We start from the raw sequence: 15,979 nt of genomic DNA, 5'->3' as shown, positions 1-15,979 counted from the left end.
GAGAATGGTAATCAGAACCCTAAGCTTAGCTCTAAATATTTCGTTGGAAAATAAAAGTGAGATGGTGGCTTTTTAAAAGTGATTTTGTTTATCACGGTGTGCACATATTGCAGCAAAACGTTAGGCCGTAATGAGTGACGGTGGACTAGTGATGCGTTCTTTACAAATGAACTGCCAACATCCAAGATGGCCGCGACTGCCCGTCACCTCGAGATCGCTCTGGAATGTTGCCCTGAGCGTGGCAGGAAGCGGAAGTACTCGGTTTCTCTCGCCCTCTTCCGGTGTCTGACGTGTGTGTGTGCGGCGGCCGGAGCGGTGACGTGTCCCGGGAGAGAGTGCAGTGCAGAGAGCGGCGGCTGACAGTCAGTCTGAAGAGAGACCGCGGCACGACCGGACCGGCCCCCCGAGCCCACACCCCGACAGCGGCCCCCACAGCCCACACCCAGCATCCGCCATGGGCAGTGAGTATCCTCCCCGGCCAGCATTACCAACACACAGGGGGAATAATGAGACATATACTATATACAGAGAGACATCCCATGCTATATACAGAGAGAGACATCCCATGCTATATACAGAGAGAGAGACACCCCATGCTATATACAGAGAGAGACATCATATACTATATACAGAGAGAGAGACATCATATACTATATACAGAGAGAGAGACATCATATACTATATACAGAGAGAGACATCATATACTATATACAGAGAGAGAGACATCATATACTATATACAGAGAGAGAGACATCATATACTATATACAGAGAGAGAGACATCATATACTATATACAGAGAGAGAGACATCATATACTATATACAGAGAGAGAGACATCATATACTATATACAGAGAGAGAGACATCATATACTATATACAGAGAGAGAGACATCATGTACTATATACAGAGAGAGAGACATCATATACTATATACAGAGAGAGAGACATCATATACTATATACAGAGAGAGAGACATCATATACTATATACAGAGAGAGAGACATCATATACTATATACAGAGAGAGAGACATCATATACTATATACAGAGAGAGAGACATCATATACTATATACAGAGAGAGAGACATCATATACTATATACAGAGAGAGAGACATCATATACTATATACAGAGAGAGACATCATATACTATATACAGAGAGAGAGACATCATATACTATATACAGAGAGAGAGACATCATATACTATATACAGAGAGAGACATCATATACTATATACAGAGAGAGAGACATCATATACTATATACAGAGAGAGACATCATATACTATATACAAAGAGAGAGACATCATATACTATATACAGAGAGAGAGACATCATATACTATATACAGAGAGAGAGACATCATATACTATATACAGAGAGAGAGACATCATATACTATATACAGAGAGAGAGACATCATATACTATGTACAGAGAGAGAGACATCATATACTATGTACAGAGAGAGAGACATCATATACTATGTACAGAGAGAGAGACATCATATACTATGTACAGAGAGAGACATCATATACTATGTACAGAGAGAGAGACATCATATACTATGTACAGAGAGAGAGAGAGACATCATATACTATGTACAGAGAGAGAGAGACATCATATACTATGTACAGAGAGAGAGACATCATATACTATGTACAGAGAGAGAGACATCATATACTATGTACAGAGAGAGAGACATCATATACTATGTACAGAGAGAGAGACATCATATACTATGTACAGAGAGAGAGACATCATATACTATGTACAGAGAGAGAGACATCATATACTATGTACAGAGAGAGAGACATCATATACTATGTACAGAGAGAGAGACATCATATACTATGTACAGAGAGAGAGACATCATATACTATGTACAGAGAGAGAGACATCATATACTATGTACAGAGAGAGAGACATCATATACTATGTACAGAGAGAGAGACATCATATACTATGTACAGAGAGAGACATCATATACTATGTACAGAGAGAGACATCATATACTATGTACAGAGAGAGACATCATATACTATGTACAGAGAGAGAGACATCATATACTATGTACAGAGAGAGAGACATCATATACTATGTACAGAGAGAGAGACATCATATACTATGTACAGAGAGAGAGACATCATATACTATGTACAGAGAGAGAGACATCATATACTATGTACAGAGAGAGACATCATATACTATGTACAGAGAGAGAGACATCATATACTATGTACAGAGAGAGAGACATCATATACTATGTACAGAGAGAGAGACATCATATACTATGTACAGAGAGAGACATCATATACTATGTACAGAGAGAGACATCATATACTATGTACAGAGAGAGACATCATATACTATGTACAGAGAGAGAGACATCATATACTATGTACAGAGAGAGAGACATCATATACTATGTACAGAGAGAGACATCATATACTATGTACAGAGAGAGAGACATCATATACTATGTACAGAGAGAGAGACATCATATACTATGTACAGAGAGAGAGACATCATATACTATGTACAGAGAGAGACATCATATACTATGTACAGAGAGAGAGACATCATATACTATGTACAGAGAGAGAGACATCATATACTATGTACAGAGAGAGAGACATCATATACTATGTACAGAGAGAGACATCATATACTATGTACAGAGAGAGACATCATATACTATGTACAGAGAGAGAGACATCATATACTATGTACAGAGAGAGAGACATCATATACTATGTACAGAGAGAGAGACATCATATACTATGTACAGAGAGAGAGACATCATATACTATGTACAGAGAGAGACATCATATACTATGTACAGAGAGAGACATCATATACTATGTACAGAGAGAGAGACATCATATACTATGTACAGAGAGAGAGACATCATATACTATGTACAGAGAGAGAGACATCATATACTATGTACAGAGAGAGAGACATCATATACTATGTACAGAGAGAGAGACATCATATACTATGTACAGAGAGAGAGACATCATATACTATGTACAGAGAGAGAGACATCATATACTATGTACAGAGAGAGAGACATCATATACTATGTACAGAGAGAGAGACATCATATACTATGTACAGAGAGAGAGACATCATATACTATGTACAGAGAGAGAGACATCATATACTATGTACAGAGAGAGAGACATCATATACTATGTACAGAGAGAGAGACATCATATACTATGTACAGAGAGAGAGACATCATATACTATGTACAGAGAGAGAGACATCATATACTATGTACAGAGAGAGAGACATCATATACTATGTACAGAGAGAGAGACATCATATACTATGTACAGAGAGAGAGACATCATATACTATGTACAGAGAGAGAGACATCATATACTATGTACAGAGAGAGAGACATCATATACTATGTACAGAGAGAGAGACATCATATACTATGTACAGAGAGAGAGACATCATATACTATGTACAGAGAGAGAGACTTCATATACTATGTACAGAGAGAGAGACATCATATACTATGTACAGAGAGAGAGACATCATATACTATGTACAGAGAGAGAGACATCATATACTATGTACAGAGAGAGACATCATATACTATATACAGAGAGAGACATCATATACTATATACAGAGAGAGAGAGACATCATATACTATATACAGAGAGAGAGAGACATCATATACTATATACAGAGAGAGAGAGACATCATATACTATATACAGAGAGAGAGAGACATCATATACTATATACAGAGAGAGAGAGACATCATATACTATATACAGAGAGAGAGAGACATCATATACTATATACAGAGAGAGAGAGACATCATATACTATATACAGAGAGAGAGACATCATATACTATATACAGAGAGAGAGACATCATATACTATATACAGAGAGAGAGAGACATCATATACTATATTCAGAGAGAGAGAGACATCATATACTATATTCAGAGAGAGAGAGACATCATATACTATATTCAGAGAGAGAGAGACATCATATACTATATTCAGAGAGAGAGACATCATATACTATATTCAGAGAGAGAGACATCATATACTATACTCAGCGAGAGAGAGAGACATCCCATCCTATATACAGAGAGAGAGACATCCCATACTATACAGAGACACCATGGTACACCAATCTCTGCCTGCACTCCTACAGTATTACCGTATATATTATAGACAGAGACACACCATGACACAGCCTGGGGAATAATGCATCATTATCTGCCTTCCTATAATAACACATCATATACAGAGATAGGCATACTATACAGAGAGAGAGACCATGTTACATCACAACCTGCGGAATAATGGGTTAATGTCTGCCAAATAACACATAATATGCTGTACAGAGAGACACCAAATTACATTACAACCTGTGGAATAATGAGTTAATATCTGCCCGCACTCCTATAACACCTCACATACTATAGGGAGAGAGACCATATTACATCACATCTTGGGGTATAATGAATTATTTTTTGCCTGTGTGTATAGTATGTGACCTTCGATAACATCACATACTATACACAGACACATTATGTTACACCACAGCCCGGAGAGTCATGAATTAGTCTCTGACTGCACTTCAGTAACACATCACAGACTATGCATAGAGGGAGATCCCATATGACACCAACTCGTTGGGAATAATGGATTAATATCTACCTGCACTTTTGTAACATATCTAGTATATTACAGAACAATGATTTTATATTTACCTGGTGAACTTTTATTATGTCACATTCATACATAAATAAGAAAGGGCCTCTGATATTTTAAACTTTGTCTTCAGTTTGCATGTACTGATGATCAGAGGAATGGGCCTAACAATTTTAGCTACATCAAATGTTCGTTTAAAAAAATAAAAATAAAAAATGTTATTGAACTACACTGTAGATACTAAAAACACATATCCTCATTTGTTCGTTGAAGGCGAATATGTGAAGTCTCTGTCTATCTTAAAATGATTAAAACCAAGACATTATAGCAATGTAAGTAACCACAAAGTTCTATTTCTCTGTTTTAAATCAATCTAGACTGTTCCAAACTGTTCTCACGTAAGTTTTGATGTCACAAGTCAGAACATGTTTTAAAATCTCTCTCTTCAATGCTGGAAAATATTAGATTTTTAGGTACTATATTTCATCAGCCTTCTGTCGTATAGTATAGTTGCTTATTGCAATGCCGGAATTCAATTATAGCTTTATGAATTCTAGTTCAAGTCATATTTAAGGGAAATAAGTTTATTATTGATTCATAATCCTACAAAAGGCGTGTGGTGCTCTCCAAAATGCAGATTGGTTTATTGGACAAACAAGAAAAGGGAAATATTGACGCTACACGGTCTCCCTTAAACTCAACTTGTACGGCACATTTTCTGGTATTATGTCATAGTAATATTTTTAAATGCTTATTCTAAATATTTAAACAATGTTTCTTTTTTCAACAGTCAAATTTCTGGAAGTCATCAAGCCTTTCTGCGCAATATTGCCAGAAATCCAAAAGCCAGAACGAAAGGTATGTGTCACACTGTTGTACTCACCCAAATACATTGAACCCCTTGATTGAATTTCTATTGATGTGGGAAATAAGTCAGTTACAAGTGTGTAGTAAATCTGTGTGCGGTTACATGTGTATTTATATTTATTTTACCTGATTTGTTTTTGAATCACTTACTCCATGGATGGTGACTTCATCTGTGCAGTTATTCCCATGAACAAGCAGGGAATAATGCATGGATCACCTCTGTGCCATCTATGTCCCAGACTGCTTGAGAATGGTTGGGAGTTGCATTCCTGAGCCGCAATACCGTAACACAGTGCAGTAATACACAACGTCAGAGAGGGGTTGTTGGACCTTGAGCGCATGTATCGTGTTAAAAGTTAAAAACTTTCATCCTGGGTCTGGTGTGGACAATAAACCACATTCGGACATTTCATCACCTGTAGGGCACTTGACCAAAAGCACGGAATCAACCCATAAATATTGCGCACAGATATACAAACAGTCCTTTATAAGTAATTGTAAACCTCAGGAGGATCAAATCACAAAAGTAACAATAACCTAGCAACAGTCACAAATAGGCATTTGGAAAAGGACACTATAAGCACACACAAACCTCCCAAAAGCTTTAGCTTCATGAAGTAGTTTTGGATATAGATCATGCCCCTGCAGTCTCACTGCTCAGTTCTGTGCCATTTTGGAGTTACATCACTATTGTTTTGGTTTATGCAGCCCTTGCCACACCTACTCTGGCTGTCACTAGCACAGCCTCCATGGAAAAATGATCTATACACCTAGAGGAATACTTAAAGCTCCATGACCATTTCAGTGATTTGATATGGTCATGGTGTTTAGAGTCTGTATGTGCAGTGTTTCACTGTGAAATGCTGCACGTACAGAGATATTTAATGATGCTGCTAGATAGGCAAATCCACCCACAGCAGTATCATTTGTACATCATTAGTCAGCACAAAACACTTGTTCCAGTCTGGCTAGTGTCAATTCTGTGCATATTCTGAGCACTCAGCCAGTGAATAACCAGCATTGGAATCCGGCTTCTGCAGAGCCGGTGCATCACCAGTGTTAGAGGCACCTCTGGAGACCCAGGTAAGAGGGCAAATGGTTTGCATGATTACTAGGAAACAGCGTCTTGGTACTCTCAGAATCCTAATCGCTACAGATGGCTGTAGTTATGCTTAGAGGAACCCCTTGGACCAAGACTTCTCTGAGATACGCGTTTGTGACAAAGGCCTTTTTGGCGTTTTTGCCATGCGTTCATGTAACTCAGGAAAGAAAAGGGCAAGATAGATTTAACTATCGGGGTCAATGCAGGATTCGGCAAATCAAAAAGGCATGATGTGTGTCTACGTAATCTATACACACAATAGTGTGTAAGTACTAATAGTAAGATCCTTAACGACCCGATAATTACAGTTTTAACGCTAGAACTTTATCAAATTTGGTATGTTGAGCGTACAACTTAAATAGTAGTCACAGAAGCCAAAACTACTACACAAAAGTACATATTTGTAGAAAGTACATCCCCCAGGCTATGTAATTAAGAGCATTTTGACACTTTTCTTTTAACCATTTTATCACAAGTCTAGGTCAGATTAATTTAGTTTCTTTTTTTCCACACGTTTTTCACAGACCATGCGTGTCCCACTAGTGCAAGCACCGCATATTTGTATTCTGCTACTGTTCTTGAGTACTTTTTCCCCTAATTTAACCCATTTTACTACTCTAATCGGACCCATAATCCTACCTATAATGCCACCTTTAAAGAATTTCCTAGCTCACACAGTCCAGAGGGCTCTATGATCCCTATGTACACTGTGATTGCAGCATAATCGGGATAGCTCATTCTCATGCTGGAGCTCACAGATCGGTGCTGCTCACCTGGCAGAGCCCAGCACTGATCCTCCTACAGGGGGAAAACAAGGAGACCTCTCCAGGGTTTTTTCAAACTGATACAGGAGGAGGGGCACATTGATTTTTAAACGTACCACAGCATTTAAAGGGATTTAAAGAGCTATGAGCAGCACTCAATTTGAGAGCACTGCACTAAAAAAAAAGATAAAAAAGCTGGTGTCAGTGATTGAAATACCGGAGCCAAGTGAAATTACTCAGTCACAGTATTTAAAGGGCTACGAGCAGCGCTCACAGCTCATTTCTCTGTCTGGGGCCACTAACTATGGCTCTAGCTGACAGTCAAGATACCTGGGAGTCCGTGGTACCAGCATGGATATAACTTGTGCTGGTACCTTTACTGCATGACAGTCTATGTCGTCACTGGGCATTAAAGCCCTTCACTGCATAGATTGTCATGTGGTCCTTAACTGGTAAAGCTAATTTTGTTTTGGTGCTTAGTATCCCTTTAAAAAATAAACCAATTGCATTTTTGATTTTATCTTCCTGACATACTATCCTATGAGTTGGAGATGGTTGCTAGTATGCTGATTGGCAACACATTTACTATCATTGGTACCACCAATAGGGATGGTATATTTATATCTTCGCTATGCATGAGGATGTCCAGGGTCACACAAATCCCCATAGGAAAGCATTGAATAATGCTTACCTATGGGTAAATCCTAATGCAGGTGCAGCCATCGCCACGCATGTGCATTAGATCTCCCACACCAACGTCAGCCAGGAGGAAGAGCGTAGGCGGACCCCCGAGCCAGCACCAGGCTCAGGAAGTGACAGAAGGTTGTTGTTTTGTTTTAACACCTTAAGCAAGGGGGAGAGGGGGGAAGCTTATAGTGCCCTGAAAACAAGTTTGGTTTGCCTGGCACTGTAGTTTCTGTTTAAGGAATATACGTTTTTTTTTTTATTGTAGATTTGTGGTTTTAGTACTCTTCTGGTGTGAAATGCTAGCTTGCATTTATCTTGCCACAGACATGGCCTGGTTGCAGAGTCTCTTACTTATAATCTGCCTTCAAAAAGGTTGTTTGCTATTATTGGTAAGATTTGTACATGTGATAGCCCATTAGTTATTTATTACATTCAGTTTTTTAGAAGTTATGCTTTTTCTTTACAGATTCAATTTAAGGAAAAAGTGTTATGGACAGCCATCACCTTGTTCATCTTCTTAGTATGTTGTCAGGTAAGTCTCTGAAGTGACAGTGCTATTTTATTTCTTTTTATTTAAAGTTGACTTCTCTGACATGAAACACTACTTAAAACGTGTTAAATGAAAATTTATTGTGAAAGTATATCTATCAATGTTTGCTTTTATACACTTCACTTTCTTTGGATATTTATATATTGTATTCTTACCTTCCTATATCCATTTGTAGATCAGGACTTAGATAGGTTTCAGGTATGGATAAAAGATGCCATAACCCTTACTATGCTCTTTTGTTCACATAGTCCTTAAAATAACAGGTAACTTAAAAGGACACTCTAACGACTTTAGCTCAGTTAAGTGGCTCTGGTGTATAGATCATGCCCCTGCAATCTCACTCCAAGCTGCAATCATCCACGGTGTCCTCCAATCATAGAGAAGCAATGTATTGGAAATGTGCATGTGTGGCCTAATACTGTGCTCCTCCAATCAAGTGCTGCTATCCGCAGCTTTTGATTCCCAGACATAGTCAGGATGACAGCCACAAGAGGTGGATTTGACAACAATGATCTGGCTCCTAAAAGTCAGAGGATGATGCAGGGACATGATCTGTACACCAAACTGCTTCATTAACCTAAAGTTGTTTTGGTGCTTAGTATATCCCGTAAAGAAACAAATAATTATTTTGCAGCTTTTACACTGGCTGGCATAAATGGATGCCTTGAGTAATGCACCAGACATATTATTATACAGCAGCTTATTTCTCCCAAACACTGTCATATTTGATATATGATGCTGAACTTTGCATTTGTTTAATACTGTATCACATTTTGCCCTCATGACACGTCGTCAAAATTAGAACAAAAAGAAAACAAACTGCATTTGAGGCAGTTTAACAGTATTGTATTGTCTGAGACAGAAATGTTCCTACTGATAGATCGTTGTTCCTAAGCATATGGCAAGAAAACACTATGTTCATAGATGTATTCACTAAATACATTTTATAACAGACTTGCAAACGTTAGGCCAAAATAGTTGAAATGTTTTCAGTCTGTTCATTTAGACTACTCACTATGTAGCAAGGAGACAACTGACAGTTGTTTTCTTCTCTTTCTTGATTTTCCTTTTAAAACAATATTTTAAATTTCAGATCCCCCTCTTTGGTATCATGTCTTCGGACTCCGCTGATCCCTTTTACTGGATGAGAGTAATTTTGGCATCCAACAGAGGTAATTTACCTAGTTCAATCATACTACGGTAATTTAAATTGAAGTGATTGTGTGTGCATCTTTTTTTATGATTTTTGACCTAATGAACTTCTCAAAACCTCTCATGAAATGGTTTGATTCTTGAAATCTTAAAATGGCACTGCATGCATTAATGGAGAAGTGCTAAAATACCTACCAAAAAAACAAACAAAATAACTCAGAGCTTGCATATTAAATGTGTTATATTAACAGCATAACAAGTATATTTTTCCAACTATCCACTTTGTCACTATGCATAAATCAGGACTTGACAAATCCCGGACTAGAAATTTTGCCCTTGCGTCTGGGATTTAAAGCCCTTTAGCTAAAGACAGGATGGGGGAACAATGGAGCCATCCGCAGGAGCGTGCAGGCGGCCGGCCGGGGGAGCATAGCTGGGGCAGTGTGCAAGGGAGCAGTGATTTTCAAGTGGCTCCCCTCTGCTCCCTCGCACTGTTTAATGAACACAGGAGCCTCAATTAGAAATCATTCCAGCCCCGGCATCACTACAGGGAGCAGAGAGGAGGCGCTTGAAGATCACTGCTCCCTCACACGCAGGATGAGCGAGCAGCCCCACTGGACCCCAGGGAAAGTCCACTCCGATCTCCTAAATGTAGGGAGGCTGGGTGGATTCAAATTAAATGGAAAGTGTGTGTGTGTGTGTCTCTCTCTCTGTCAGTGTGTGTGTGTGTCTCTCTCTCTCTTCTCTGTGTCTGTTTATGTGCCTATATCCTTCCGATCACGAGAGAGGTGTTTTTACTCTCCTCCTTTCCCACGCCATGCCAGTTTTCCGCAGCTTGTCCTGCCTAAATGGATGAGATAATCCATCTTTAAGATCTACGCTAAACCAATGCTTTCCTATAGGAAAGCACTGGCAGGATTTTGCGCATGTTTTCTATATGTAACATTCAGCACCTTCATGCAGAGCGTGGAGACACTGAACAAAGGTGCTGCACACTGTGCAGCACTGACACATGACTCTCTAGTGGTGTCTGAGTGACTGTCACTAAAGGTGTTACTAGGCAGCAATGTAAACACTGTCTTTTCTTTGAAAAGGCAGTGTTTATATTGAAAAGGCTACAGGCACCATACCAACTACATTAAGCTGTAGTGGTTCTGGTGACTATAGTGTCCCTTGAAGAATTTTATATTTCTCATAAATTAAACATCGCTAGTTTTTAAACTGGCTCCTAACTTTTTTAGCTGGCTCCTAGATTCCAAACAGATTTGTCAAGCCCTGGCATAAATTACCCCCAACATGCTTGTATAATTGTACGCTGTAGAATTTGTTTACACATTGTAAAATTAAACTATACATTGTGCTAACACCTTTGTTTCATCACTGTTCAGGTACGTTGATGGAACTTGGTATTTCTCCAATTGTCACATCTGGTCTCATCATGCAGCTTCTGGCTGGTGCCAAGATTATTGAGGTTGGAGACACCCCAAAAGACAGGGCATTATTCAACGGAGCACAGAAATGTAAGTTTGCGTCTATTTTTCTGTACAAATGTTTGTATATATATATATATATATATATATATATATATATCTCTATCTCTATCTTGAAGACCCAGGTGGGCATTTTCCCTGTTAATTATTACGCCCTAGTACCTGATAATGTATCTCTATCTCCTCAGTATTCGGTATGATTATCACCATTGGACAAGCTATCGTGTATGTTATGACTGGGATGTATGGTGATCCATCTGAAATGGGTGCTGGCATCTGTCTTCTTATCACTATCCAGGTAACTAGTTATTTGTAGAACTCATAATAAAATGTTATGTTCTTCGTTTTCATTCTAATTGTCTAATATCGTAAATAGTTAGCTGTATTTTATTTGGGAGTATGTGTATATATCCTGCTATCTTTTTTTGCATTAGCAAAGATAAAAATGTTTTGTTTTCCTGCTTTGCAGCTTTTTGTCGCTGGACTGATTGTCTTGCTGCTCGATGAGTTGCTGCAGAAAGGTTATGGTCTGGGCTCCGGTATCTCCCTTTTCATTGCTACCAACATTTGTGAGACCATTGTATGGAAGGCATTCAGCCCAACCACTGTGAACACCGGCAGAGGTAGGGAAACCCCTCTCATGGATGTTTTCTTTCACTGACAGTTGATGGCATCCATATATTAGAAAAACTCTTGGAACAAGTGTTACGTGAAATCAAGGTGTGCTGGAAAAACTCAATCTTCTCCATTCTCTCTCTCCAACTTATTTAATGTTCAGGAAGAGTGAGTCTCTGTAACATATACTTAAAAACATTACTTGTGTTAGAGCAGGAAATGTGACTGGATACCAGTGTAGTGCACAAATGCATAGTAATGGGCATAACATTTGAGTGGTGGGACTGTTTGTCAATGTCTCCCTTTAAATGTTTGTATGTTAAACCCATAACCTCACTGACCTCTTCTCTTTATTTCATTCCCAGGTACTGAATTTGAGGGCGCTATCATTGCCCTTTTCCATCTGCTTGCTACTCGTACCGATAAAGTGCGTGCTCTCCGTGAGGCCTTCTATCGCCAAAACCTGCCCAACCTCATGAACCTCATCGCTACTATATTTGTCTTTGCTGTAGTAATATATTTCCAGGTGGGTCATACCTGGCCTCTGTTGAAAGGCCAGATGCATTTTTATGGATTAGCTACATTGCTAAGATTAGTGCACCTTACAGATGTCTTTCTTCAAGTCTGCATTTAGTCTTTATAAAAAAAAATATTACCTAATTCGGTTACTGGAGACTGCTCAGTGTGTTCTGATGTTATCACACAACTGAAACTATATTTGCCTGAGTCGTTTACATCTTGAAAATCTTTCTATTCCACAATATATCTCCTAGAAGAAATATTTTAAATATTTCCATGTCTATATATGTGCATAATGTGCAGGTGTTATTAAATTCCTGTAATAAGCAGTAGGCTGTTGCTCTCTAGGCATTCCCTAGAAAAGTAAATGTAATCCGAATAACTGATTCTCACATTTAGTAGCCAAGAAAAATAAGAGGGCAACACCGTTAAAGTTAAAATGCCATTTATTTTATTGCTCAATAAATACATGGTCTTTTAACTACACTTCCTTGTGTTGCCCTCCTTTTCTATTTGGAAACTTATGTCTCAGTGGTTCCTCCTTCTATGTGAATGGTGCAATAGGGCACAGCAACGAATGCGGAGTCTGTGGGCACCAGGTGAGCCTATTTGCCATGTCCACACTCTACTCGTCTGTTGTGACAAATATTCGCATTGTCACTTTATTCTTTCCAGATCAGATCATGTATTTTAAAGTGACTTATGTAATCATATCTGTTGGAATGAAGTAAACACGTATTTTTGAGACTGGAAAAATGTGTATGGTTTAGTACAAAATATAGGACTTGTTGACATTGAGCAACTTGGTAGCCCATGCAAATAATTGTTTTAAATGTATTTATTTTTGATTTTGTCATAGGGAATAGACTCGTGCAAATGTCCAGTTATGTTAAAATGTGACTGCAAAGCAAATCTGTAGATACCTTTGACTAGCAGTGTTAACAAAATATGCGTTCTGTCCAGCTCTTTGTAGTACTTGACTATATTATAATAAGGTAAAGTCTCCGTACAATAAAGCAGTGTACTAGTGCTACAAATGTACCAGAAAGGGGCTGCAAAATAAGACCTCATTAAAATTAGGAAATGTTTAGCATTCTGGTATGTGATATTCCGGATAATTTCCTCTTTGCCTAAATAGAAGTTATGGAAACAGTAATAAATACAGGTGCAACCCTGAATTGCTCTCTCTGGTGAAATATTGCGGAGTTAAAATTTGGAATGATATTTTAGTTTTGTTTCTGTCAAGCTTGTTCTGTGAAAACCTGCTCCTTACCTGGTATCGGATGTTTTCCTTATTCAGGGCTTCAGAGTGGATCTACCAATCAAGTCTGCCCGGTATCGTGGCCAGTACAACACTTACCCCATTAAACTCTTCTACACTTCCAACATACCTATCATCCTGCAGTCTGCTCTGGTCTCCAATCTGTATGTTATCTCCCAGATGCTATCTGCCCGTTTCAGTGGAAACCTTTTGGTCAATCTCCTGGGTACATGGTCGGTAAGTAATTGAATTGGCGCTGTTGCCTGATGATTCTTTAAATTTATTTGTATGACTGGCCATTATGTTGTAATGTGCAATACCAGGGAAAATATTTAATTCAGCTATTAAGTTAATATTTTTTGTTCGTCATGGGGTCCTCTTCCCAAAAGTCACCGTTTGTTGCATACACTCTAAAACCTTAACATAGATAATGCGCAAGTTTAAACTAATTTTCCATACTGTGATTTCAGGACACTTCTACTGGTGGCCCTGCCCGTGCCTACCCTGTGGGTGGACTCTGTTACTACCTGTCTCCGCCGGAATCGTTTGCTTTGGTACTGGAGGATCCGGTACATACGGTGGTTTACATCGTTTTCATGCTTGGATCCTGTGCTTTCTTCTCGAAGACCTGGATAGAAGTATCTGGTTCATCTGCAAAGGATGTATGTTTTCAGCCCCTCAGTCTGTGTATCTGTTGCTTTCCCCACTGTAGAATATAAAATCCTTAATGATGTGTTTTGTTGATCTGTCTGTAGGTTGCTAAGCAGCTGAAAGAGCAGCAAATGGTAATGAGAGGACACAGAGAGACCTCCATGGTCCATGAGCTCAACCGGTAATTAAAATGCTGTTCCTATAATGAACTTTATATAGACAACCGTTGGTTTAGTAAGGGGGAAACTTAATTAATATAGTCTAAATCCAGATAATTCAGAGTACACTTTAAATGTAATTTATAGGAGATGTTTTGGCATTAAGGGATGAATGAGTGAGGATGTGGAAAAAACATTCTAGTGTAATAAGTTTGTATTTTCAACATGATATCAGATTATTGTAAATAACATCTCTGAATAGTCTGCTAATGCTAAATATTATTTGTATTTCTCCTCTTGGAGCATATTGGTCGATTGCTAATGTCTGTGAAGCAGTTTATTAACTCTTTCCACTGTCCTGCTGAATTAGGTGTCATTAACTAGTAAGACCTGTGTAATTGTGGTGGAATATAGGAAGTTATAAAATCAGTATTTATTTATAGATATTTTTTTTCTTGTGCAGCATTGGAATGTAAGAGCTTAACAAGTTTGTTTTGGGTGATTTTTGGTTTCTAATAAATGTTGTTCTTTCGCATGTCAGGTACATCCCAACAGCTGCTGCTTTTGGAGGTCTTTGTATCGGAGCCCTTTCTGTCCTGGCTGACTTTCTTGGAGCAATTGGGTCTGGAACCGGTATCTTGTTGGCAGTCACCATTATATACCAGTACTTTGAAATTTTTGTGAAGGAGCAAAGCGAAGTAGGAAGCATGGGAGCCTTGCTCTTCTAAAGGATTCACACAGCCCATCCAATTCGTAAGAATGAGCTGATTAATTGCACGGCTTGGAAGGCAAATTCTAAACGTGTATTCAAGGGACTTCAGAGAGGGAAGGACTTATCAATTTTGGTGTTTACTCACCGCCAATGTCCTCAAACATCCTTTTTTGGTTTTCCTTTACCAGATTCTAGCCATTTTATAAAATCATGGACAACATACAGAATTTATTTGGTGAACATTTTTAATTTCATTATTAATGGGTTCATGCAGGTTGCTGGTCTATTTAAGGCATCTGATAGACACCCTTTCACATGGCTGATGCATCTCTGTGCTAGATTGGAGCAGGAGTATTGGTATTATTTTTTCCTTTTTTTTTTCAATAAAACTTTGTTTTGAAAACTAGCTTTGTCAGTTATTCCTGCTCATAAAGATTTTTAAATTTGTCATCCGTACAAAATTAATTGTTACCACTTACCACAGTTTTTGTGGTTTGGATTTGCAAAACGGTTTTAAGGCTCCATTTACCATACATGATCTTTTTTTAAGTTTTAAACTGTATTACAATTTTATATGAGAAACCATCAGGCAAGAGCAGTTGGAATTTTATTTATAGTCGATGTGCTTAATACCCTTGCAACATGACCACATTTAATTTCACAAGAAAGCGGTAAACCTCAACCTTTATTAATCAAACCAAAGGCATCCTAACTCTTGTACTTTTCTGTGCCATGGACAAATAGAGGGTTAACACATT

The 15,979-nt window shown here is 38.4% G+C and overlaps 1 protein-coding gene across 1 annotated transcript; it reads left to right on the top strand.

Moving 5' to 3' along the window:
• Nucleotides 1–265: 265 nt before the first annotated feature.
• SEC61A1 (SEC61 translocon subunit alpha 1) lies at nucleotides 266–15,627 on the top strand. Its single transcript, XM_063426246.1, has 12 exons — nucleotides 266–461; nucleotides 5,484–5,551; nucleotides 8,580–8,645; nucleotides 9,757–9,835; nucleotides 11,204–11,335; nucleotides 11,494–11,603; nucleotides 11,775–11,928; nucleotides 12,286–12,446; nucleotides 13,740–13,937; nucleotides 14,171–14,362; nucleotides 14,456–14,532; nucleotides 15,051–15,627. The coding sequence occupies exons 1-12, from the start codon at nucleotides 455–457 to the stop codon at nucleotides 15,235–15,237; spliced, it is 1,431 nt and encodes a 476-aa protein (XP_063282316.1). The 5' UTR covers nucleotides 266–454; the 3' UTR covers nucleotides 15,238–15,627.
• Nucleotides 15,628–15,979: the final 352 nt, after the last annotated feature.

This window comes from Pelobates fuscus, chromosome 7, assembly GCF_036172605.1.
Source record: "Pelobates fuscus isolate aPelFus1 chromosome 7, aPelFus1.pri, whole genome shotgun sequence".
NCBI lineage: Eukaryota > Metazoa > Chordata > Amphibia > Anura > Pelobatidae > Pelobates > Pelobates fuscus.
The sequence above is the reverse complement of the archived record's forward strand: the minus strand, read 5'-3'. Positions and strand labels throughout refer to the sequence as shown.